The sequence below is a fragment of the Physella acuta genome, unplaced genomic scaffold (assembly GCF_028476545.2).
Source record: "Physella acuta isolate Inbredline_101_S28 unplaced genomic scaffold, ASM2847654v3 ptg000936l, whole genome shotgun sequence".
NCBI classification, from domain to species: Eukaryota; Metazoa; Mollusca; class Gastropoda; family Physidae; genus Physella; species Physella acuta.
Genome location: NW_026732453.1, coordinates 105,681 through 132,799, shown reverse-complemented (window position 1 = coordinate 132,799; position 27,119 = coordinate 105,681). Strand labels below are relative to the sequence as shown.

The 27,119-nt window shown below is 34.2% G+C and overlaps 1 protein-coding gene across 5 annotated transcripts in view; it reads left to right on the top strand.

The window, feature by feature from the left end:
• Positions 1 to 318: 318 nt before the first annotated feature.
• LOC131953648 (E3 ubiquitin-protein ligase RNF126) overlaps positions 319 to 27,119 on the top strand; it is a 50,296-nt gene continuing 23,495 nt past the window's right edge. Inside the window, exons 1-4 of one of the 5 annotated variants that reach the window (XM_059316939.1) lie at positions 319 to 479; positions 18,899 to 18,948; positions 24,732 to 24,792; positions 25,875 to 26,047. In XM_059316939.1, the coding sequence (XP_059172922.1) occupies positions 393 to 479; positions 18,899 to 18,948; positions 24,732 to 24,792; positions 25,875 to 26,047 (371 nt within the window). In that variant the 5' untranslated portion in view covers positions 319 to 392. Of the gene's footprint in view, positions 480 to 10,489; positions 10,521 to 18,898; positions 18,949 to 24,731; positions 24,793 to 25,874; positions 26,048 to 27,119 lie in introns of those variants that run through there. The other 4 variants (XM_059316935.1, XM_059316934.1, XM_059316937.1 and 1 more) reach the window with 4 other exon arrangements.

Below are 27,119 nucleotides of genomic sequence, written 5' to 3'. Positions count from 1 at the left end.
TAATAATAGATAGATAGATAGATAGATAGATAGATAGATAGATAGATAGATAGATAGATAGATAGATAGATAGATAGATAGATAGATAGATAGATAGATAGATAGATAGATAGATAGATAGATAGATAGATAGATAGATAGATAGATAGATAGATAGATAGATAGGATAGGATAGGATAGATAGATAGATAGATAGATAGATAGATAGATAGATAGATAGATAGATAGATAGATAGATAGATAGATAGATAGATAGATAGATATATTAGATAGATAGATGTGGAATCTAGATCTAGTTTTATTTCCAATCGAGAACGTATTCTTTCGATAGGAATCAAACCACTATCTTGTTGTGACGTCAACATCCTTTAAATTGGCTTACAGAAAACAAAATGGCGGAAGCTGCAGTGGAGAGGACAAACAGTGATAGTATATTTTTCTGTCATCAGTGTATGAGGGAAGTTCTGCGAAACATTTCGGTAAACTGTTTCATTCCTAGATCTAGAGTGTACTGTAATTTTGTAAACTTGGGAAATCTATCGTTTTGGGTAGGCTTTGTAATATGTTAAATTAAATCCTCGGAAGCTAGATTCATGTTTTTTTTTAGAGAATCTAGATCTAGATCTAGATCTAGATTTCTAGATCTAGAATCTAGATCTAGATCTAGAAATCTAGATCTAGAATCTGGTGATCTATCGTTTTAGGTAGAAATCTAGATCTAGAAATCTAGATTTCTACGTAAAATCGCCCGAGACTAGTAATGTGAAAAACAGGTGACTCCTTAGATCTACATTTTAATAATTATTTCACATTTTAAGGAGGATTTATGTTTTGAAAAATACAAAAATGTTTCCTTGTAAATAACTTGTTTCATTTAGGCCTATGTACCTGTTTTTAAACAATCGAATTAAAACTTTTCAGTAATAAATGAACACCAGCGATGTTTCCAACAGATGCAACCATGCTCATTTACTATAGCAGCCATCTTGTTAAAGTTTTATTTTTATAGACTTACAGCGCAAGATTCAGGCGGAAGTCACTCTATTTTACAAATGGCTGCTGTTTATATAGCAAATCTTGCTAGCAGACACTGCTGTTTAAAGTTAATTTGTGGCCTATATTGATATATTTAGCCATTGATTTAGGTTTATTATTCATTTATCTATAATATTTGACACAAACATATCACAATATACTTCTATTACAGCCTTGACAATGAGGTAACGTTTTCGTACATTAATAACCGCGGGCGATTTTACGTACCCAAAACGATAGATTACCAAAAATGTTTCCTCGTTTCATTTATGTACCTGTTTTTAAACAATTGAATTAAAACTTTTCAGTAGGCTAATAAATTAAATAAATGAACACCAGCGATGTTTCCAACAGATGCAACCATGCTCATTTACTATAGCAGCCATCTTGTTAAAGTTTTATTTTTATAGACTTATAGCGTGAGATTCAGGCGGAAGTCACTCTATTTTACAAATGGCTGCTGTTTATATAGCAAATCTTGCTTGCAGACACTGCTGTTTAAAGTTAATTTCTGGCCTATATTGATATATTTAGCCATTGATTTAGGTTTATTATTCATTTATCTATAATGTTTGACACAAACATATCACAATATACTTCTATTACAGCCTTGACAATGAGGTAACGTTTTCGTACATTAATAGCCGCGAGCGATTTTACGTACCCAAAACGATAGATTACCGAATCTAGATCTAGATTCTAGATCTAGATTAGATTCAATAAAACCTTGCCTTGGTTTAGCGTCGTAAATGGACGCCAGCGAGAAAAGTCTCATAGGTATTTGAGAGGTCCATAAATTAATTTTAAAATCATGCACGGCGTAGATTCTAGTTACAATTAATATGGTTATAAAATCCTGCCTGTCTGGTTTTTTTCGGACTTAACTAAAGACTGGATTTGGATGTAGATCTAGGCCTATTTGATGTTTTTTAATATTTTCGGTAACTAGATCTAAATAAAAATTTTTTATTAAAAATTAAGAAAAAAGCAAAAACAATTTGGTTTTCACATGTAATGGCGACATAAACAATGGCATCCTGCTATTCGGTAGGCCGCCATAAATTTTATTGTACACACTGTAAGCTAAAAAAAGAAAAACTAGGTCATGGGGTTTAAATTTGGGGTGTTGGGAAATTGCGAAAAGCGAAATGGTGAGGCAGGAAAATGCGAGAAGGGCACGAAAACGGTCAGTCACGTGACTTATTGTCTTGCATATTACCACAACCCGATACTTACGCTGGGTGATGTTAAAATGCGAAGATTTCTGCGAAAAATTTACCGCACCCGATTTACAGTGGTGTTTGGTGCAGAGTTCAAAGACATTTCGTTTACATTGTTAAAACTTCAGATTTTTCTGTCGATAGACATACTGGTGATTTGTGAACTCTTTCCCCCCCCCCCCCCCCCCCCCCCCCCCATCTTATGTGTCGACTTAGAATACCACCTTGTTCGAAACCGCCAGAAATACCGCCGACGATAGATCAACTTCTTTCTTTTGTGTGGATCGCCGAGGCCGCCTGATTTACCGTCTTTGAAGATCACCGTGCCCGTATCCGCTGCCTGATAGAAATGTGTGATGGGGGGGGGGGGGGGGGGGGGTTAGATGTTGTGACATAAAAAAAGTCACTATAAAAAAGCAATGTTAGAAAAAGAATTTTAGGCATTAGTTTTAGAAAACTGTTTTAATAAATTGTAAAAGGAATTGATTAAAAGACTCTATTTTGACAGAAATTAGACAAGATGTTGGGAAAATATCGATGTTTTAAAAAAAAAATTCAACTGCAATTTTGAGGGGGGGGGGGGGTTGTAGGTTGAGGTGTGACGTCATTTTAGTGGGTGGGTTGTCTGGATTTTTGTGAAAATGTGTGACGGGGGGGGGGGGTAAAAATCATTTATAAAAACGTGACGTCATTTATGGATTACCCCTTTTAGCTATTAAATGGTAGATAGCGGTCTTTATTCAGATTATCTAAAGACGCACATTTTTTTTTTCATTCTGTTCATATCCCTGTTCTGTATTAGCACAGTATAAATGGGAGTCTAATGAACTGGGTTGGATGTACTATGTGTGAAAGATAGTGTGACGAGGTGTGTTTGAGTAGTGCTAAGACTGTTTCAGAAGATTTTGTTTGTAAATTTTGTTTGTAATTAAAATTACTCAATAAAAAATAAATTACACTTTTTAGAATTGTTTATACTTTTACACTTTTTGCAAGTACAACAATCCATGAATACTTACACTTTTTGCAAGTACAACAATCCATGAATACATGTTGCAGAATATCTCTCCTGCTGACAAGATTATACCAATTCACCAATTCACAATGACACAGCTCACGTTTGTATAAACATGAGCGGACTAGACTTTTAAAACGAGAGCGGGTGATGACATTAGCAAAGCAACGATGTTAGGATTTTTTAATAGATAGATCTAGATCTATCTATCTTCTTAGTATCTATCTATATATATAATAAAATCTAGATAAAAAATAACAACATACAACACTCGTGTTAAAGGGTATGGCTACATGCTTGTTTTTATTTTAAAACAAACAAAAAAATAATTTAAATAAATAAAGATGAAAAAAGCATGAAAAAAACTTTTTTCCCACAAAAGGTGTCTCGCTTAATTCCGCAGGTATGTCTCGCATTATCTTCTCGCATTTTCCAGGCCTGGCCATTTCGTTTTTCGCGTCTCACAATTTCCCAACACCCTTAAATTTGCATTGTTATTTAAAAACTTGATCTGCAAAGTTTTGTAAACAAAAAAAACTATAAAGTGGGGATAAATCGATCACTGAGTTCCTGTACAGCCAATCAATGTTTGTCTTACGAAAGTGAAACATCGGGTTATAACTTGGGCTTGTGAAAATAAATAGAAATGTAGCCTTAAACTCAACTAATTATTTTCAAGTTCTCTGGATCTGCAATTTGTATAGCAGTGATTCTAAAAATATTAAATTTCTGAATTAATTTTAGGCTTAAGTTTTTAATAAAATTTTATCTTTTATTATTTTTATGGTCCTAAATATAAAAAAGCACATTTTTATTCCATGTCAACAACATTGCGGAAGGATTTTCGTCAACTCACTGGTGTCCATTCGGCCAAAACTAGTAATGTGGGGGAGAGTGAATTAATGAATACGTCTTTAAATATGAGTTTATTTTTGTATATTTTAATAAAATACTATAGATAATTGAATCACCATTTATGGTTAAATCAATTTAAATAGGCCCTATCCCGAAATTAATTTTTATCAACCCTGTTAGTGTTGGAGATAGTAAATTTGCTATTAAAAACAGCAGCCATCTTAAGGACATGGGCGGGTGTACTTTTCGTCATAAATCCACTAAATCATCGATTTCCCACTTTTACTTGATCTATACAGAATAACCATCGTTGAATCTAAAAATGACATTGTTATTACCCTAAAAACAGTATTTATTTATGAAAAAACCGGGTTCAATGTAGTGTGTACAGGGTCTTTTGTTTAATTTTTTGGTAAAAATAGCAATTTTTCGACCTAGAAAAGTACTATTAGGCTTCGCGGAAACCTAATGTGTTTCATATCAATGGAAAGGCCGTGACCTCCTTTCTTTATTTGCTCTAAAATTAAATGACCAATCAAAATACCTATTTTAATGTGATTATTTTTCTACGTCTAAAGTTGTTTATTTTACTCAGTCGGGTTTTTCCGGTATGCAAATTTTTGACCTCAATTTTTTCATTGGCATACAACTGCGGAAGCTAGTTAGCGATTGGTCGTTTCGCTTCGGAAGTAAACATTTCCCTAGTTTCAACGCGTTGCTAAGTTTGATCTAGTTTTGTTTCTCTAAGCTTCTGTGAAATACTTACATTATTTTAACATATAATTATTTCAATTAAATATACTATTAACAGTTTAGACTAGTTTGTGTGAATTATCATAAGCAGAGAGACGATTTAATTTGTTTCTCTTTCAATAATGGGTAGAACAAAACACTCGCTAAAAATAGATACACACATCTAACTAATTTACTAAAGCTAGAGCACGTCGGAATGCAACTGATTGCAGCTACCTCTACTCAATCTAGCACTATTCTGGCAAGCACTGGTGCAGATGTAATATGCACATTTACTAAGAAACTGCGGCAATGTAAGACACAGTTTTTACAGACAGAAGAAAGCACTGTTACATCTAGTACTGGTAGTGCTAATTGTAAACCACAGCCATGTAGAATTAGTGTCGACTGTGATTTGCTTCTTGATGTTATCAATATATTTCCTCGCCCACTGTGATGTAGTGGCTACTATTGATGAAAAAAGTGTAAAGGGTTTGCTTCAAGCATGGTGTGGCAGTAATAAATATGTTGTAAACCGTAAGTATACAACTGCAAAAGAATCCAGAGCAAGGCCTTTCACAATAAACAAAGACATCGTCTTATCATAATTGGCTTTAGACATGAGACCATGCAAAACATACTGCTGTTTCTGTGATAGCATAATTCAATTTTGGGCCCAGGCATGCTATGGCATTGCTGTCAAAAGAAGGAAACCATAGTCGAAGACTCAGTGAAGGACGCCAAAAAAGACGCCATGACAACAGCTTTACTACAGCTCTAGGTAAAACAAACAGCGCCAGAAAAAAAGAAAACTAACAGCTGAACAAGCTCAGAAGGAATATATTCAGCAGCACCATACTTCAGGCTATAAATGTGGTCGATTTTAGTGACATACAGCGATAAATTTTCATTTTTTGCAACTTTTTGTTAGTTTTTTGCGTTTTTCTCAGTTTGTTGTTTTTTTGTACAATTGTTGAAATAACTTTGTTAATAATTATCAGAACTGAACTAAATTTGCTCCAGTTACTCTTTATATATATTCAAATGAAACTGATAGAACACTTTTGGAATTTTTGTAAAAAAAAAAATTTTGTTGTTGAAATAGTGAAAAAATTGGACGAAATAATGAAATTTTTACAGTGATGTTTGAAAAAAAAAATTTAAAAATTTCTTTTTTGAAAATGTAATCTATCAGAAGTCTTAAACACATGTGTCTGCAGACTATATTAAGTTTTCATGAAATTTGTACAAACCATTTTTGAGTTATTTCCATTTAAAAATCGTCAATAAAATCCAATATGGCAGCCGTCACCATGGCAATGGAAGATTTAAAAAATTAAAAAAAATATTTTTATGCTTAACTCTTTGAGTTATAACTATTAGCCAAGTATTACATCTTTAGACTCGGAAATAAGGAAGTTGGTACTCATCACCCGCCCATGCCCTTAAGAAAATATTATTTAGAGTAACTTCCCTTTCATTTCTATTTGTATGAAAATGTATTGATGTAGATCAGGGGTCTCCAAACTACGGCCCGCGGGCCGAATGCGGCCCGCGAGGTCCTCTCATCCGGCCCTCGGAGATCATTTTGTCCGCTGAAAAGAAAATGTTTGTTGGAGGTGGCTGAGGTAAAATTCAAAACAAATTGAAAATGTAGCATTGGGTGCAAATACCATTGAAGTAAATGTGGCCAGTTGCCCAGCAAATGGCCTCCTCAAAGACAAGTTCAAATAAGGGCGGGTGGGTTTTATAAGTATTTGCCCAAGGAAGACTTTCCTAATATTAAAACTTTTGAAAGTACCTTTTGAATTTTGAAACAACATACAAACTTTATCAAGAATGAAGTAGGCTTACGTGAAGAACAATTTGAGAACAAACTTGGACCTCGAGTGTTGTTGGTCCCCGACAGTGTTTTTTTCAGACTTTTTATATATATATATATAATTTCGTTGGGGGGGGGGGGGGGGCCTTCGCCACCACAAAGAGATGCCTGGAAGAAATTCTGGCCCCCGAACGTATATTTGATAGTTAATCCGGCCCTCGGGCTGAAAAGTTTGGAGACCCCTGATGTAGATCTATATTTAAATGTGATTGTCTGTTTATATCCTACAAAGCGTTTTTTTAGTCTGCCCTCTTTAAAAAAGTCATAATGTAAAATATTACCAGATTTGCTCTGACTAAGATCTCTAGCCATAATTTTGACAAAGATAACAGATAAATGTTTTTCATCATTTTTTATTTATAGAGAGACAAAATTTATTATCCACCAGCTTCCCTCTAAATCATCAGTTATCATCATCAGCAAAAAATCAGCCATTCCACACCTTAAGTGCCTGTTGTCATTTTATGGTCGATCCCGTCTCCACCTATCTGACACATTTTGGTTATCCTTTTGTTGTCAAAATGTCAATGAGGGATATGGGGTTGTCCATAATTGATGTCACATATGATTTGCTACTGGAGTGAGTTAAGATTTGTGATGTCAACTGTGGCGGCTCCACAATTTATGACGTGTAGGTCTAATAAAAAGAGGCGAACGGGGGGAAAATGCCTGAGGTAATTGATGGAGAACCTCTATAATACTATATATTCAATCAAAATAACGATAAATAAGCATTTGTATACGTATACCTTGCTCAAAACGAATCATCATAAATGTTGCAAGCCTGCTAGTTTGAGATGTTTGGCAAAACGGCCTCAACTCATTATCCCCGTCAAAATGCCTTGCCACAATATTCCTGCCAACGAATATGCCGTGTCTAACGCGGGTCATTAGGAATACGGCCATCAGCATGAGGCCAGGGTCTGACGAACCAAACGGGGCCGCGATAGAGCACCAGCAGGCTATGGCGCTTTGTATGATGCCATAATTCAGTTTTGCGAAACTGCACAACAAGTTAGTAGTGTTCCTTCTTTTGAGGAAATATTTGTTTTTCTTGAACTTACATTGAAATATCATGTTGACTGTTAGACCTAATACACAGCTCCTAATTTCCAAATGTCAATTTTAATGTAACAAGATTCAGAATTATAATTTACTTAATATAAGTGTCATCTTATCGTTAATTTTGCTATTTATGAAGCTCCGAACAGCTTCAAAATCAGGTGGCCTCCCCTGTTGTCACCAAGCGCATCGTAAAGACAAGCTTCTTTTGGAGCTTAATGGGTGGTCTATGTCTATAGGATGGGAGCTTAATTAATTTTTAAAGGGCCGAAAGTCTCAAGACAGCAAGCTTGCAGAAATTATATAACCACGTACATTAAAATCGACGAGTGCGGGGCGGCAGAGGAGGGGGGAAAAGGTGAGGGGCTGTTTAATTGAACACCAACATAAGTAATCAAATTAAACGTCGCACAAGTGTCAAAACGGCAGTGCTTGTTTTTTTTCTCTGTAAAATTAGCCTAACGGTCGGCGGTACCGGTACATGACGTCACACGCGAGCGTAACTTGGTGACAGTGTGCTAAGTGGGGGATGAAAAGGTGGGGTTTAAGAAATGCGATACGGCGTGCTTTTTTAATTTTTAGACCCTTCTTAATAGTTCTATCGTCAGCACTAACAAAATATGATCATGAATCATATGAGTCGGTTGTGTGTCTTGACCTCTTGCCGAATCCCTGAGACTGACTCACGGAACCACTGGAGTTCGATCGAGCTCGGGTTAAGAATAACTGTGTTAGTGGTAGGTAGGGGTAGTTATTTATCAAATTAATCGTTAGATTTTATCGTCAGTTAAAACGCGGAAAGTCTCAAAACGGTAGTGCTTGAGTTGAACTTGCTGAGGATATGCTGAGTTTGAAAGAAACTGTGGAGTAAAGAAATGTGACGCATAGGTTTAACATTTCTTTAAAAAAAAAAACATCTAACAACTAAAGTAATTAATTATGGCGGTAGTGGAACTTTGAGACCTCATTGTATGTTGACTGGCTTTTTGTAATGATTATTGGTGGGGAGAGGGGGGGGGGGGTTGGGAAATCGACCAGGGATATATTTAAAAAAAACGAATGAAAGCTGGAAGCAAACGAAGCGGTTACAGAAAACTGTAGCATTTAAATAATTAAGGAAGTTTTGATAGTACAAGCCAACCGCTTAGGCCTAAATGTATCACCAATGAATGACGTCATTCTTTTACAACGTCTTTCTCCCACAACCATCCCCAGTTATCACCAAAAAAAAAACAACCTGACTCTTCTCAAAAATCACATCGCTGAGTTCTACTCAACCTCTCCCCACCACAAATAACAATTTCTATTTAAAACAATATGTTAATCATTATATTTGTTCTGTAATTGTGCACGCTGTCTTAACCCCGTAAAAGTGATGTCATTTATGGGCGATCTAATATTGGTTGGATTACTGCAAAAAGCGTTCAAAAGTTCGACCTCCTAACAATTGTTGTGGTCTTGGAAGCACACTATTAATTCTGAATAGGTCTATTAGTTATTCATTTCAACTATATTGGGAAAAAGAAAAATTACTATACAGGCATATATTAAAACAATACAAAACAATTATATTAAAGCACAAAATCAACACAACAGACATGCGAATAGACAAATTTTCAAGGGAAACTGGAAACTACTCTATTATTGTTTTTGAAACATGGCCCCTTTTGTATTTACTCATTGTTGTCTCGAACAGGGTAGTTTTAAGTTTATTCCAAGATATTTTTGACTGGTTTGGTCATGAATTGTGATTTATTATTCTATTACCTGTTTTATTATGTAAAATTTGTCATAAATTGTGGTCAAATGAAAGAAATATTCAGTAGTTACCTCCACCGTACATTACTTGTTTCGTTGGATTTACCACCGTACATTACTTGTTTCGTTGGAATTTACGACGCTAAACTGAGGTTTTACCCTAGATTCTTTATATCTAGATCTAGAATTTAATCTAGATCTATCTAGAATAGATCTGGTAATCTATCGTTCTAGGTACGTAAAATCGTCCGCGGCTAGTAATGTACAAAAAAGTTACCTCATTGTCAAGGCTTTAATAGGAGTATATTGTGATATATTTGTGTAATATTATAGATAAGTGAATAATAAATATGGCCTACATTAAATAGTAATAGCCTATTTAGTATTACTCGCTAACTTGGAGGCGTGGTCGGTTGCTAACAACAATATGGCGTACGGGCTGGACGCCTTGACTTCCGACGATTTTTTCGGCCAAATTCTAGAGAACTTCTACTAATTAGTTTTAAAAATGTTTACCGCTTGCTAAATGGCGGGGTTTTCACGTTATAACAACAAGCTATAGGTGGCAGGGCTATATATGCCAGAAAAGCATTTTAAAATTTGCGTTGGAGAAAGAAGGCTAAATGTAAAAGTTGGTTTCATTAAAAATACTAGAACTTTTTAAATATCGAATTCCATATTACAAAATTGATTTCCACAGTAAAGCATTATTAGTTTTATCAGTCTATGATAAAATAAATCAAATATCTTCAGCAGTTTTTTTATAAGACCGGCCAGAAAAATGACAAATAATTTTTTTTTTTTGAAAAAAAAAACCCCACTATTTGGTGATTGCTAGTGAGGAACTCTTGTGCTTGGCCACTTTAAAAGTTTAACCGGATTTGTGGTTTTCTTTAGTTGTGGTTTTCTTTAGCTTCAAGCGTAAGAAGAGTTGTCATGGTGAGGTGTGTTGTGCATGGCAGTGAGTGTCAATAAATATTAGATTAAGTAATTTAGTATAAAACGAACTAAAAACTTCAAAATTAGTGCCTAATGGATTAAATATGGATGTTTATTATTTAGTGGTCATGTTTAAATTGATAATTGCTGAAATTCTAGATTTAGTTGATTTAGTGAGAAAATCTATTAATAGGCATTTCGACTTCCGCTGTTTCGATACGATACCCACTTCCGGACTTTTGGATGCAGTATGTATTAAAACTCGTCATTTTCCGAGGAATGCCGAACTTCACTTTTGGAATCGAGTTTTTAGACATATTCGATACAGATATTCTAGTGTAGTCGTATTATATGTTTCAATGAGAAAATTACCGCCATTATGACAATCTTTAAACCGAATTTGATCGCACGTTTCTAATAAGTATATCTCGCGAACATGTTCCGTACGGTGCTGTCACATTTAAATAAGTTTGCGTATTAAACACATTCTAAGTGTCTTGCCATTAGCTTTAAGTAGTCTTGATTAAATAAACAAATATTATTATAATAACAGTTTTATGGCATTCACAACATCTGTTTACAAGTTATCATACATGTCAAATCCCCGAGCTAGCGCTTCAGCCTTGACAATGCCATGGCGTCTGTTTAACACAGCATTACCTATTATCGATAAATTGCGCACTAATGCCAATGGCGTAGTTTTCGAAGGTGGACAGAATTTAATTGTGGGTGGCACTGTTTAAACTAGATGAAATACATTGATCAAGTTATCTATTAAAAACGATAAGCAAGAAGCTTAGGCCTACATTAAATAGTGTCAAGCATTTCACACATATCTACTTAGATTTAACTTAGATTTAAGGCTTAGTATATACTTTATAATATAAATAAGTTAAAGGCCTATTTCTTTGTATAACTAATGCTATATCTAATTATGTATCGAGTGATAAAGTAAGTCTGGGCTTATTATTGGTTATGATAAGTAAAGAAGCTTGGTGATAAACTTATTTCATTATTTCAAACGAGCCAACCTGCGGCATATCATACGCCGCTATTTAGTTGTTTTATTTTTTACTTTTCAGTAATTCATAATTTGTGAATTTGACAGTACCAATGCTGCCATTGAAATATTTACTTTAAAACACTATCAGTAGGTCGTTAAGAACGCTACTACCCCCACCCTCCTTTCCCTCAACTGCAACCCCTACCCTACAACCCCCCCCCCCCCCTGTGAAAGCAGCCTCCTCTTAGTTACCTCCCCTAAAAAATTGTTTCAAACTAAATAGCCGTCACTATACCCGGCTCTACGATTATAAACATTTAGCGTGAACCACAGCTCACCAGACCATGTAGGGGTGGGGTGGTAGAGAGCGCGCTTACAGCTTGTTTTCTAGCGTCTCCAAGATGAGAATTATATATATAGATGATTATGCCTATGACATTAGTAAATAACCATAAACAAAAGGCCCAGCAATTGACATGATCATTGGCATGATCATTATTATTCATAATAATTTAGGATACAATTTTTACATTTAATGATAAAAAGTAACAAAAGCAAATAACAACAGCATATTGCCTATATGTTCAAATAAGCAGATAGAAAGGGAAGCTGTTACTCCTTCTGATGTGGTACAACTTAGCACTTAGCTTAATAAACTTTTACAAGAATTTAAGGTTTTTCTATTCATTAGTTGTATCAAAATATCAATAAGGCCTGATAAAGACCCTAGTATATTAAAGTAGTTTCCCTTTTGGACCTGTCAATCCATCATCCATAGAGCAGCTGAAGTAGAGTTTATCTGTTTCTTGAACACTGCACATGAAGTGATGGTGTGGTTAGCTCTCAGCCCAGCTAGCTTTACTTTCCCTGGAGCTTGGTGGATGCTGCACGCTGCACAGATGCTTCATGCACAGACAGTCTCGTCTGAGATCTGAGCTTAAGACTTGCATGTTGGTAGTTGAGTGCTCTACCACACCATCCCTAGTTTTATTTTTCAGGATTCTTATTACTTTTTTCAGTATCAATCACCAAAAGTTTTATCCTATCTATTATAGTAACATTCTGGACAGACGTCTATTGCAGTCACTATAATTACTATAAAAGGGTGCACACCGTTACATAAGACTTTTTAATTATATACAGTCATACTTAGTCTAATTTTTTTCTATATTTCTATTGCCCCCACGCTCTAGCAAAGTTTAAATTTTAATATTTAAAAAAAAAACATAGACTTTCAGTCTGCATATTGACCTATATAGAACAGCACACTTGACTTAAATTTGACTAATTAGTTCTAATTATCCGTCATCAAATTTTGATTTTACTTTCATATTTCTATTGCCCACACTCTCTAGCACTAATGTGCAAAGTTTTATAGCTATATCTCAAAAAGCAGCAGTGGTGTGCAAGCCTAAAGCCCATCACAAAATTAAATCTGACTTTACAGTGATATATAACACGTTTAATACATAACTTTAAAAATTCAAAAAACTATTAGGCCTAGAATGATAAATTGGGTATTTTTATCAATGGGGTATATTATAGGATTAATCTGTGTTTATTTTATCATTCTATGTTAATTAGGAAAAATTTCCTAATATGCCTAATAATAAACCTAAATCAATGGTTAAATATATCAATATAGGCCTGAAATAAACTTTAAACAGCAGTGTTTGCAAGCAAGATTTGCTCTATAAACAGCAGCAATTTGTAAAATAGAGTGGCTTCCCCTGAATCTCGAGCTATAAGTTTACACTCAAAAAAAAACTTAAACAAGATGACTGCTATAGTAAATGAACATGGTTTCATCTGTTGGAAACATCGCTAGTCTTCATTTATTACTGAAAAGTTTTAATTCAATTGTTTAAAAACAGGTACATAAATGAAACAAGGAAACATTTTTGTATTTTTAAAAACATAAATCCTCATCAAAATGTGAAATCTATATACTACTAAAAGTCAAGTTTGTTTACATGTTTGAATATTTATTTTTTTGTTTTTTTGTTTGTTTGTTTGTTTGCCTGATCAAGTATCCTGATATGTTCGGCTCTATCTGGAGAGCTGTAAAATAGTATGTAGGTAGAGAATAATTTTTTAATGCAGACAGACTGTTAATCACAAATTTATTTAAAGACGTTAATTAATTTATTGATTTATTCATTGTTAAATTAACCGTATTTTTTTAAAAAATGTTAATACTTTGAATAAACTTTGTGGGGATAGTGACGTCCCTTGATAGTGACGTCAGAGTTTTTTGTTGACTCTTTAGTACAATAAAATGGCGGCGTCTATCGAAGAAAATTGTGTTCCCATTCCAAAGTTTAACGCGTTCTAAATCTAATTTTCTGTCGGTCATAACTTTAACAATACGTCCGTTTGCTGTATTTATTACGTTCCAACACTTATATCAATTTTCAACTGTCTTTTTTCATTTAGTTTTACAATAAATTTCTCTAGATCTAAAGATCAGCTGTCGAAGGAAATTTATGAATCTAGCCTAGATCTAGATCTAGGTCACTAAACTCAATGTAAATTCTAAATCTAGACTTAATGTAAATTCTACATCTAGAATCTATTTCAGGCCTTAATACATCTAGAATCTATTTCAGGCCTTAATTATTTTATATAAATCTTTGTTTGGCTAATTTAAGATAAAATTTAATTTGAAAGTTACTACTTCTAGACTAGACGCTCGAAATCAAGTTGCATCAAAGTATAGTATAAAAATTCATTTGTGACGTCACGAGTAAATAGCTAAGTTTGTAGCGTAGTCCGCTCTCATGCGAGTGGTACAGGTTCTAGACCAATATGTCAATAATATTTTTTTTCAATTTTTTTTTTTTAGATGTTAATGATAAAGTTGCCTATCTGAACTTGGCAGGATACAGGGCAGGTGAAGTAGAGTTCATCTGTTTCTTTGTCCTAACCATATGAAAGGATAGTGTGGTCAGAGACATGCTCGGCTGGAATCGTTTTTTAAACGATAAAAACATGTTGTCTGAGACTTGGCGGGACACTGGGCAGGTGAAGTAGAGTTGAGTAGGTCACATGTGACGTCAGTATATGAAGGGATAGTCCGAAATCGGTGTTTTCGGTGTTTTTAAAAGATAAGAAACATATTTTTGAATGTGGGCTCTGTTTTTGTGACGATAAGTGACACTGCAGTAGCGTAGCGAGGAGGGGGGGGGGCGGGCGGGGGGGGGGGGAGAAGGGGAGGCGGGGGGGGGGGAGGGGAGGCGGGGGGGGAAGGGGAGGCGGGGGGAGGTGAAGGGGGGGGGGGCGGGGGGACGTATGTTGGGGCGCCAAAATGGTTTGGAAAAATAAATTGAAAGGTTGAGGGGGGTTCAAATCGAAAGTTTGAGTGGGGGGGGGGGGGGGGGGAGGGGGTGCACATCAAAAGTTTGAGGGGGGGGGGGTTTGAAAATCGAAATCTTGGGGGGGGGGGGGGTTAAAATCGAAAAGTTTGTCCCCGGGCGCCGGGAAGGCTCGCTATGCCTCTGAGTGACAGACGTGATGTTTTTTGATGGATGACCCCCGAAACCCACAGTTATCCAAGGGATGACGGGTATTCTAGTATTTATTAAAATTTAAGAAGTTATCTGTTTTTCACATTACTAGTTGCGGGCATGCCTAAATCGTTAGATTACCCTAGATCAGGGGTCGGCAACCTGCGGCTCGCGAGCCGCATGCGGCTCTTTTGATGTTAAGATGCGGCTCTTCAGCTCCATGCACAAATATTAATAATTTTTTATATTTTATTTTTAAAATTAATAAAAGTCATAATTTTTTTTTTTGCAACACTCGGCGTTGAACGTATAATTATAAATATAAACAATAAACACTCGCTATTATATTAGAATGTTTAGTTACTCCCTATTTTCAATGTACTTGTTCATCCCAAATTGAAACATTTAACTTCATGATGGATATCACAAAGAAACTAAGAGTGCTAAATGTAAAACTGCAAGGAAAGGAAAACCAAGAAGTGGATTGTTAAAAAAATATTTTTTTTTTTTGTTTCTTTGAAGACACGGAGAGCGATAAATTATTTAATTTTGAAAAATCTCAAAAAAAATATCATGATGTAACCAATGCTACTATTAACTTGAATTACTTCAGCATTACAATAAACACAATGAAGGTTGGATTCACTTAAAGATTTGAGCAATTCAAAACAAATGAAAGTACTCTGACGTTCATAGTAGAATCTCTCATCACAAAAACAAATGAGGTTAATTAACTTTGAGCTATTTGGAATTGATGCTGGCTCGCTTCAAATGCAATTGCTGGATTTGAAAAACCAAACATTATTTGGAGTGGTAGGTTCACAGATTTTAAGAGCAACTTATGAGAGGAGTTTGAGGTCCAGTAAAATATGCACGTTTCGCTGCACAAGTAGACATCTCTAAAAGAAATGCCACAAGTTGGGACACTATTATGTGACGCATGGTAAAGAAGTTGGCATTTGGAGTGCTGACAATCTTCGGGTCCACATATTCACGCGAGCAAGCGTTTTCTTGCATGAATATAATAAAAATTAAGAAACCAACTAACAAATAAAAATCTAGAGGCGTGCTTGAAACTAAAACCAACTTATGAGCTAGGTTTAAACAAACTTTTAAAAGGCATGCAAGGCCAAACTATTGTAAATATTTTAAAATAATTATATTTAGTTATATTTATACAATTTGATTAATGATTTTATCATTCTTGCAGAGCTAGTTAAAATACCTTAATATTTTTTGTTAGAAACGTGTATGTTTTTATTAGAACAAATATTATTTCGTATTGAAAGCTATATATATATATATATATATATATATATATATATATATATATATATATGTATAGAATCTACATATGTACAATCCTAATCAAATATCATAATCTAGAAATAAAAATGTTAGTGGCTCTTTAAAACTGGAAAATTTTGTAAATTGTAACTTTTGGCTCTCCCGTCTCAAAAGGTTGCCGACCCCTGCCCTAGATCTAGATTTCTACTTAATGGAGGCGAGCCAGTTGACGAGAATCTTTCCAATCAGTTGTTGACATGGAATAAAAATGTGCTTTTTTAGATTTAGCAAAGCGACCGTAAAAATAATAAAAAATAAAAACTCAAGCCTGAAATTAATTCAGAAATTGGATTAGCTATATTTAAAATCAACCCTTTGATTGATTCCTGGGCTGATAGTCAGCCCTCCCCCAACCACCTCCACCTCCCCCAACCACCACCACCCCCACCTCCAGTGTGGCCTCAACCAACGGGCAGGCTTGTTGCATTGAGTTATATATAAACTCAAAACAATAATATAAACAATCTCCTTTCAGTCGGTCAGGCCACATACCACGTACGCACAGTGTTGTGTAAGGGACTTTAACAAAAATTTCAAAATGAATTATCTAGGTTAAAAAACATATCATCTTAAAGAAGTAGGCCTACATCAGATTAAGACAAAACAGTTTACTTTTTCAAAATAGGACATTCTGTTTTAAAGTTATTATTTTTTTACAGAATTAAAAGTTACTATAGGAATTAATGGTAAATTTCGCGGGCAAATTTTGTGTGTTCTTCATATAAATCAATGCCAAATCTTTATTACATGGAGATTTGTATTTAACTTTTCAGAGTTTCAAGATTAACATGTTATGAAGCAATTAAACTTAACATATTTGTAAAAATATGAAAGGTTGACAAAATGTGTGCCTTGAGGTGATGCAACCCCCCCTAATTCTGTAACGTGACTTTTTTCAAGTATATCATTATTCTAAATCTAATTGAATATCAATATTATGCCACAATTTTAATGTGCTAAGAGTCACTTTATTAAAGGACCTTATAACCTGGAGCTTTGTAATGTAGTTTTAGTGTCAATCTTGCTCCACCTATAAAGGTTCGGGTATCGCCAAACATAAATCTAGACAAAAATAAACAGTTAAATTAGTTAAAAAAGAATTACTCTACTAATGGCATTAATAAAAACATATTTTAATATAAATTACTTAGTGATTTACATAGTAATTTATTACCACAACACTAACAGAATAAATCGCCTTGAACAACATCAACTACTAAATAGTTATTGTGAATAGAGGTGCAAACATTATTGTCCTCATCCTGTTTTATTTGCTATCCAATCGGATATGCCAAATGAATCGACACTTTAGTACTGACTTTTTTCTCTTATTATACTACTAAAACAGATCTTCCCCTTTAACATTCCACTCATGTTTAATCCTCGCCCCCTCCATTCTACAAAAAGGTAGATAACTTACAACAAGTTGTAGCATTATAATTTGGTTGTTCACCTAATTGCAAAAAAACATGCTGCTGTCTTCTGTGCATTTTTCTTGTTACTGACATAAAAGTAGAATGCAAAGCCATCAGAATTCTGCCCTTCTGTGAACTAACAAGAAGCTCCCAATCCTGAATAGATTTGGAAGGTCACTCCATTTGAATTACTTAAATAGGAAAATAGTAAAGATTTGAATGCATTCTTTGTTTTATTATATAATACTAGAAAGTAAATTACTAAATATGTTATGCTTTGGTGACACTATTGTGTAATTATGTGGATTTTTATACCTCACTGTATTGAGATGTTAAAACATTTTTCAGTTAAGTGAGGGTGGTTAACATACATTTTGAATGTTATGTAAATGTGAAGTGCTATTAGTGGGGTGTTGCCTAAGATTTTAAACTTCATTATTGTTCAAGATGACTTAGATAATTAAAGACTACATTTATTTACCTTTAATTTGATACCAATTTTATTTATCAAATTTAATTGGTAGCCTAGAAAATGATTTGTAAAAAACTTGTATGTTTTTTAAATGGCTACGATGATATGACTGATTTACTGTGTGTTATGGTGGGTTATTTTTTTTAAGGAGTTTTGTTTTGACGTGATCGACCGCTCACTGCAGTTCTTTCAGTATGTTTAGAACAATATTAAATAAAAAGCACTTCACATTTTGCTTGCTATTATTATGTTCTGCTCGATATTCTCAGCGATTAGATAAAAAAAATGTACAAATGGCAAGTTTGCATCAAACTCAAACACTAATCATACATTGTTAAAACTAGACCGATATGCTTGAATAATACACACAAGAAAATGATTTTAAGTATATATTTCTGAAATGACCATGAACCATTGTTAAAAAACTGAATCACAGTATGATTGTTTTCGGCAGCCCTCATTACCATGACGGCTGTAAAAAAAAAGTAGGTCAAGCGACAGGCTACTATTTTTAGTTTTTGAATCCCTAGATTGTTAAGCAACAAAATTGATAAATAGTATAACTAGTTTTGATATTTTGATATTTATTTTTAAGGGTAAAATGTTTTATTGAGGAGTAATGATTTAAAACATTTTAAAAATATTTTTCCAATATAGGATTACACATGCTCCAGATGTAACAGTGGTTTCATTGAAGAAATGGAAAGGTAAACATCTACTTATTAATAATCTACATACTCAAAATTAACTAGTCTTGCTAATAAATTATTAATAATACTAAACTTTAAAAGTTGGGTGAAATGGGGGGGGGGGGGGGGGTGGAAGCAATAGCTGACTCAAAGCTAGGGTGTCACTTCCGATTTTAAACTTCATTGTTTAATAAGACAACATAAGCACTCTAAAACTGCATTTGGTTACCCTTAACTTAATATCAGTTAGGTAGCCTAGAAAATGCTTGTGTAAATTACTGGCAATGTTGTGAGCCAAATGATCATTTTGCACAAATGGTTCCTTGCAAATACATGCCACCAAAATGTGCTTAGTTTGTTGTTGTCTTGATGAAGTAATTATTTACATGAAATTTTCTTGAACATCAGATTAAACCCATAGCTAGTGACTTGAAAATCCCGGTGCTCCTAAGCTTAATGTACAGACAACAGACTCAAAAAAAATAAACCGGGAGTGATCTCCCCTAAACTTTCTCGAATATTCTTATATAACTTGGAATATAGACATGATTTTTAATTACTTAAACTTTTAAAAATAGAATCTCATAGAAAAAAGAATTGCGCAACAAGCGAACGCCAAAACAAAATGTGCATAATAGTGCGCAATAGTATTAGTACTTTATAAATTTACATGCGTTTTTTTGAGAAATCGGAAATAGCGTAAATTAGTACTTCTGGTCAACGGAAATTACTCAAAATTTAACAGAAGGTAGAGATTTAGATCTTTTACTTACATGTGAAATTTCATTTATCTATCTGAAATAGTACTCAAGTTTTAGGCTTTTGGAAAATTCAAAGTAGAAAAAGTACCACTTCCAGTTATCGGAAATCGCTCAAAAGTTGATACAGATCTATGATTTTGATAAAATACTTATATATGAAATTTCATCAACCTAGCTGTAACGGTACTCAATGTTACGCTTGGGTTTGTGCGAGAGGGTTTGAGTCACTTGACTCGGCCAACTACCATTTAGTTCATCTCCAATACCAGGGAGAGAAGTTCTAACCTTGGGAATCAATAAGGCTATCTCACGTTCAGTCCAATATGTGCCGCTCAGAGATAAGGCAAACTCAATATTCCTAGTCTAACATTTTATTCTTATATATACATATATCTATCTCCCAACTTGAGGCATACGGACCAGCACATGTCCTTTCACACCAATAATCAAGATTAGACTAACTCACACACAAACTCCTAGCAACCAGTCTCTACACAAATTTGTCACTGTTGCACTATACAGTCATCATTCCATGCGTTCAACATACCTTTCGCACCAACATTCACTCGCACAGAACTACACTCAGAACATGCATCATAACACTCAAGTTATCATGTTTACACACAGACAGACATACACACAGACATACGGACAAGATTGCAAAATTGTTTTTCCGTATCAGTGAGGTGTAAAACGTCGAGATTTGTAAAAATCTCGATTTATTTTATTTGCACGATTACAAGACTTTCTCTATGCTTCGTATATACAAGAAAGTAAAAAAAAGGCTGAATATAACAACAAAGTTAATTTTATTATTTTAATTTACCATTTATGACCAAAGTTTTGGCATCTTACACAAACAATTTTATATACAAGCTGGGCATAGTGCTGGTCAAGAAACAAATGAACTCTACTTCATCTGCTAGGTCTAAAGAGATTTTAGAAAATTCCTTACTTTATCTTTAGGTCCCTAATAATGTATGAAAATTGCATGATAAACATTCAAGACTTTAAGCTGATCAGTATAGTTGTAGACTATAGAAGTTAGTAGATAAAACTAAGCAAAATGTATACTATTGAAATGAGCACCTTGTATATAAATAAAAATGTTAATTGTTCTTTTTCTGAGACCAATGTAACCAAGGCAACAGTTTATAAAAAAAGTAGGTCAAGCAGCAACCTACTCAAGGGCCAAGTAAGATGAAGGCTAGTCAGAAAAAAAATTAAATTTGTTTTAATTATTTGAAAATTCAAAATAATTGCTTTTATCAACACAATAATACATTTATCAATCTATATGCAAGTATTTGTTTATTTTTTACAAAATAAAGTCAAGATAATTAAAAGCCTAGGATGTTCTTTAATAAATGTGAGGTAGAACACACTTCAGTGACCACCCAGGTGACATGGACATATTAGGGCGCTCTCGGGAGCCACCTGTTGCACTACCGCAGTGGCGCTGGGTAAGGCCCCTACTCTGTTTAATCATCAAAAGTCGTATGCTACCATGTCACCCTATTGTATGGTGCTCTTTAAATAAATGTAAGTTCCATAGTGCTCACTGCGGAGTCCGGGGGCCAAAGGACACATCTGATTGGATATAGTTATTGATTATTGTTGCCCATCGTGTCCTTAGCGTAAAGACTTTTAAAATTCTATTATAGGCACCATAGTGCTCATGGGGAAGGCCTAGTACTTTAGGTCACTCAATTGCCAGCAGATGGTGCAGTTTTACCATAGAATCAAGTAGTACCTCTAACCTGCTATGCAGGACGCCCAATCAACAGATAACAAGTGCTAAGAAAGCCATTCTAGAAATCTGGGCGCCAAACAGTGTATTTAGAAACTTTTAATTTTTTCCCCCGCAGAACCTTCCCAGGAGTATTCTCATCAACTTCCCAATTTTCATGACACTTGGATGAATTGTGTCCTTCTGCATCCGACTTTCATTTTTAAATACCGCCTATTTTCCCACGTTTTCTTTAACTTGCTTTCGCCTCTGTTTGTTTGTTTGTTTTTCCAATTAAATCTTGCAATCGAAATTTCGGGCACTTCCCAGTTAGCTAGCGCGCTGAAATTTTCAGGGAAGCTTTGTTACCGATGACAATTGAATATTCAATTGTTATTATTACTAAATTGATCCATGGAAACATTTTATTGATCATTTTAGACCACAATATAATTGTACAAAAACCGTGGGAAAAGGGGACATAACCCAGTCATTGTAATTTGATGAAAACAAGGTTCGGTACTCTCCCTCTTTTTGCTTACTGAGTAGTGTTCACGTGGTGTTTGTGTACAAACAACCGGAACAACTGGTAGCCAGTATGGGGGAGACGATATGGTCGAGTGGTTGGGCACACGATTGCTAACCCACTCGACACGGGTTCAAGGCACGTGTTTTTTACGAGTTGTCTTCGTTTACCCAAAAAAAAAAAGTGAATGTGAAAAGATAAAATCGATATCAAGATTTTAATGCAAACAAACAGACAAAGACTAAAAAGTAGAAAATAATTATCATTAAAAAAGTTTTAAAAAACCCACGTTTTCTGATTGAACTAAAAAGTAGAAAATAAATGCTATACATCACAATAATGCAAGCGATCACTCTACTATAAGTGATGAAAAACGTGGGGTGCCGTGATTTTCTTACAGTTTCTAATACTGTTGACTCTCTACAAGCTCCCTAATAAAAGTCAATAGTTTTATCTAATCAATAGTAATATAACTTTTACTTCGGCGCCCCACGTTTTTCATCACTTATAGTAGAGAGATCGCTTGCATTATTGTGATGTATAGCATTTATTTTCTACTTTTTAGTTCAATCAGAAAACGTGGGTTTTTTTAAACTTTTTTAATGATAATTATTTAGAGAAGAATCACACCTTGCTGGGATGCTGCCCCTGTAAAATGGAATTTTTTTTTCTCTTAGAAACCTCCTCTGCTGTTTTCTCATCTACACCCCAAAGTTTATCAGCAATCAGATGAAAGGAGTAGTAATGCATAAAGGACAAACAAATATACTTCCATTTTTACTTTCTCGTATATACAAAGTATAGAGAAAGTATTGTAATCGTGCACAAAAATCACTTGAAATTTTAACAATTTTCACCGTATTACACCTCAGTCCTTCATTACATCCGAAGTATAGAGGACTTATTTTAATCGGGCAAAAATTATCAATCCAGATTTATCAAAATTAAGAGGTTTTATGCGTAATCCAGTCTGAAAAACTGGGCTTTGTAATTCTGTCAGTGTGTCTGTCTGTCTGTGTGTAAACACGATAACTTGAGTACCGTTACAGCTAGGTTGATGAAATTTCATATAAAAGTATTTTATCAAAATCGTAGATCCGTATCCACTTTTGAGCGATTTCCGATAACTGGAAGTGGTACTTTTTCTACTTTGAATTTTTCAAAAGCCTATAACTTGAGTACTATTTCAGATAGATAAACGAAATTTCACATATGTAAGTAAAAGATATAATTCTCTACCTTCTGTTAAATTTTGAGTAATTTCCATTGAATGGAAGTAGTAATTTACGCTACTTCCGATTTCTCAAAAAACTAATGTAAATTTTTAAAGTACTAATAAAATTGCGCACTATTATGCACTTTTTTATTCGGCGTTCACTTGGTGTGCAATTCTTTTGTCTACGAGATTTTATTCTATTTTTAAAACTTTAAGTATTTAAAATGGATTAAAAATCATGTCTATAGCCCGAGTTTCCATCCCCAGTTTTTTTATATAAGAATATTCGAGAAAGTGTAGGGGAGATCATTCCCGGTTTATTATATATATCGATAATGCATATTAATTCTATAATCGAAGTGCTACAAATACGTTTATTTGCTCAACTAGACAAAAAAACAATTAACTAAATTAAATGTTAATTGGGTGGCAGCTAAATCACTACAAGATCTCGAAGTATTATCCTGGATAAAATATCTCAATACAAAATATCTTCCTAAATACCAAGTGTTATTTGTTTTGCTGAGAGATTTTTGTTCTGAGATGTTTTTCCTCAGAGATCTTTTGTCCTGAAATATTTTGTCCTGTGATTAGAACTGATCAAGCAAACTATGATAACATCTTTCATATATGCACTATTTTCGGAGCAGTGAGAGTCAAAGGCTGAATCGAAGACATTTTTTACCATAGAAAGACTCCCTATTTATTTGCAGACTACAAATATTCTCCCTTTAATGTGAAACATGTACCCATATGCTCTTGGCGAAATGCCAAAAACAGTATAGAACAATACCAGCCACTGACTTTATACATCAAGAATAATGGCTGCAATGTATTAGAACAAAATAAATTAATTACAGTACTGCTTTATTTATTTTTTTCAAAACTATTTTAAATTTGTTTTCATCCATGTTATTCTTTATACGTATCTCAAGCAGAGGGGGTAGTTGTTTGGGAGCCATAAACATGTAGAGTGGATAATGAGTCTAATTTAAGAAATAATTGTGTTTATTGCTCCATATTATGTTAAACTCTGTTCATTATTAATTTATAATGATTATACATAATTTATTTAATAAAAAAATTTATAAAAATAAACTTATATTTATGTTCCTACATTTAAATTTCATGTTTTATAATATGAAAGGAATTATTGTTATTGTTAACTAAGTCAATTTAATACAATCCTGTTATTAGCAATTAAGTATATTGACTTTTAGATATATAAAATATAATTATTATTTTTTTAATTATTTAAAAAAAAATTATAAATAGTTGAAAAAACAAAGTATATTTTTTAGGTTTTATGCTTTTTTTTTTAAACTAACAAAAATACTACTTGAATTTTTTTTTTAAACAAACATTTTCTGTCTTTATCTCATAAACACATTTTTTACATGCAACTATAGAATTTGTTAAAAAGTTACTTAAACTTAAATATATTTAGGAAGCTATAATTTTATTCAACACTTCTTTCTTTGATTTACTAATCAATTCTCAGATAATACATTTTAGCAAGATTTAATAGTTGAAACTATTCATCCTATTATTTTCCTTTTTTATGATCAGTAGACCTCCGCCTTCATCTACAAATGCCCTCAGTTCCGATCCTGTTACACAGATGTCAGAGGTAGTATGATAGTTATAATTAATATATCATTATTTTAAAAATGTTTTTTATATATGTAATGCCGGTGGAGTGATTGCACAACCACTTTATTTACACAACTCGTATTATTATTATAAGAGCTTGAGAGAACTAAAAACTAGATTTAGCAAACGTATTATTATCAGAGCTTGAGGGAACTAAAGACTAGATTTAGCATACACTATAGGGCTTGTAAGTCTACGGTCTCAAAATCTGCTAGCTCGCAAGTATGAAAACGAGAAGTTGTGACCTACTTACAAGCCCAATACAATGCAATAACATACAATGAAATTGCATGCTTCTTATGACAAGAAATAACCATTACCATTTGTTAATGCTTGTTAAAAGGGTTGTGTTTAGCTTGCTCAGTGTGGGTGTGTGCAGGGCGTGAAGTGGTGTGGGCATGTGTAGGCTCAGAAAATCTTGGAATCTATATTTAACCCACTTACCATGTCCGAGTGAGCTAAAATTTGGCACAGTGGTAGATCTTGGAGGACAATACAATAATATTGAAATTTTAATCAAACGTCATAAAATTACATTAAAATTTAATTAAAAAATTACTATATTCAATAATAAAACGTGAGATAACAAGATTTTTTTAAAATACTAGTGATCGCTTAATCAGAGGGCTGTTGAGGATGAACTCTTTTAGTAGTGTAACCTTACTAAAGCTATTTTCTAGCATGAAATGATGAAAAATAGAGATAGGTCTATGTTATTTATGGAACGTAAACCTATCAACGAGCTACCTAAGAAAGTTTTTTTTCTCGCTTTCAGATTGTTTCAGAAATTAGTTAGGTCAGTGTCATGAAACAGCTTAGATGCACAATCTGTTGCAATATTTTCTGGGTGTTTCCTTCTTCATGAACTGCTAAACCCACTAATCCAGTTACTCCTATCTCAAATTTTGCTGTATGTCAAAGCAAATTTTAGCTCGCTAAAAAAAATTTAGTATGTCGGGCACTTGTATGTTGAGGTACCACTGTATATTACATAAGTGTTTTTTGTACAGGTTTTAAATGTTGTGGACTATTGTTTAACTTTTTCAATCGTACTTTCAGTTGAATAGATCACTACTGGGTCCAAGACAGTTGTACCTGGGTCGGCCTAGTATTCAGAATTCTGATGATGTTTATATGGAGCACAGTGAGGAAGAAGAAATGAGAGGCATTGTACCAAGCGCTGTATTTCATTTTAACACAGGAGATTTACATCAAGCTCCTAACCTACAAGGGTAGTTAATTTTCCAAGAATTTATTTTAGTTAATAAATTTAGACTTCTTTCAATTCTAATCTCTATGCTACTTAAAATTGCAAAGGTTTCCGTTATGAATATTTTTTAGTTAATATATAAAGTCAGGGCTCCCATGCAGCCGGGAAACCGGGGAAAAACTGTGATTTGCGGAATTTAATTTTCCGGGCAGAAAAATCTGGAAGTATGATGAATATCTGGGAAATATATTTAAAAACATGGAAATCTTGCTTCCCAGGTGTTTTTTTTCCTTTCGTGTATCGCGAGATTTGGACTGGGTATAGGCCTATCCAATAGCTAGTCTCGCCATGTCTCGTGATCTAGTTTTGGTGCACAAAACTAATCTCGCCGATTCTCTTGGTGCCGTTTTACCATTAATCTGTTTTCCGCCCATCACGCAAGCATACATGGTACGTCTACTGCTATGCTAGCTTAGAGTTACCCAACATTGGCATGACGTCATGTTTTTCATTGTTTTTTTTTCCCAGGATTGGTTTAAAATTTAGGCTACACCTGATTTTTTTGGCTTATTTGAACTCGCAGTGTAGAGATGGACCTAAATCTGTATATATAATTCTCTTCATGGGGACCATAGGAGACACCACGCAGCATAGTCACCACCCTCATCCCCACCTGTCAGGTGAGCTATGGCTCACCCCGAATGCTTACAATAGTAGAGCTGGTTCTAATAAGTGACGGCAGATAATTTAATTTTTAAATGATTTGAAACTAAGGGGAGATTATAAGTTATGCTTGATATTTTCATTGTTGTCTGTAAACGGCTGCTATCACTGAGATGGGTGGGGGAGGCAGGGGGGGTGGGGTAGTGTCGAATTCACAAATTATGAATTGTTGATAAGTAGAAAATAAAACAACTAGATATCGACGTTTGCTACGTCGCGGGTCAGCTCTAAAACTTTATTAAAGTACTAAAGCAGGGGTCGGCAACCTGCGGCTCGCGAGCCGCATGCGGCTCTTTTGGTGTCCAGTTGCGGCTCTTCAGCTCCATGCACAAATGTTAATAATTTTATTTTACTTTCAAAACTCATAAAAA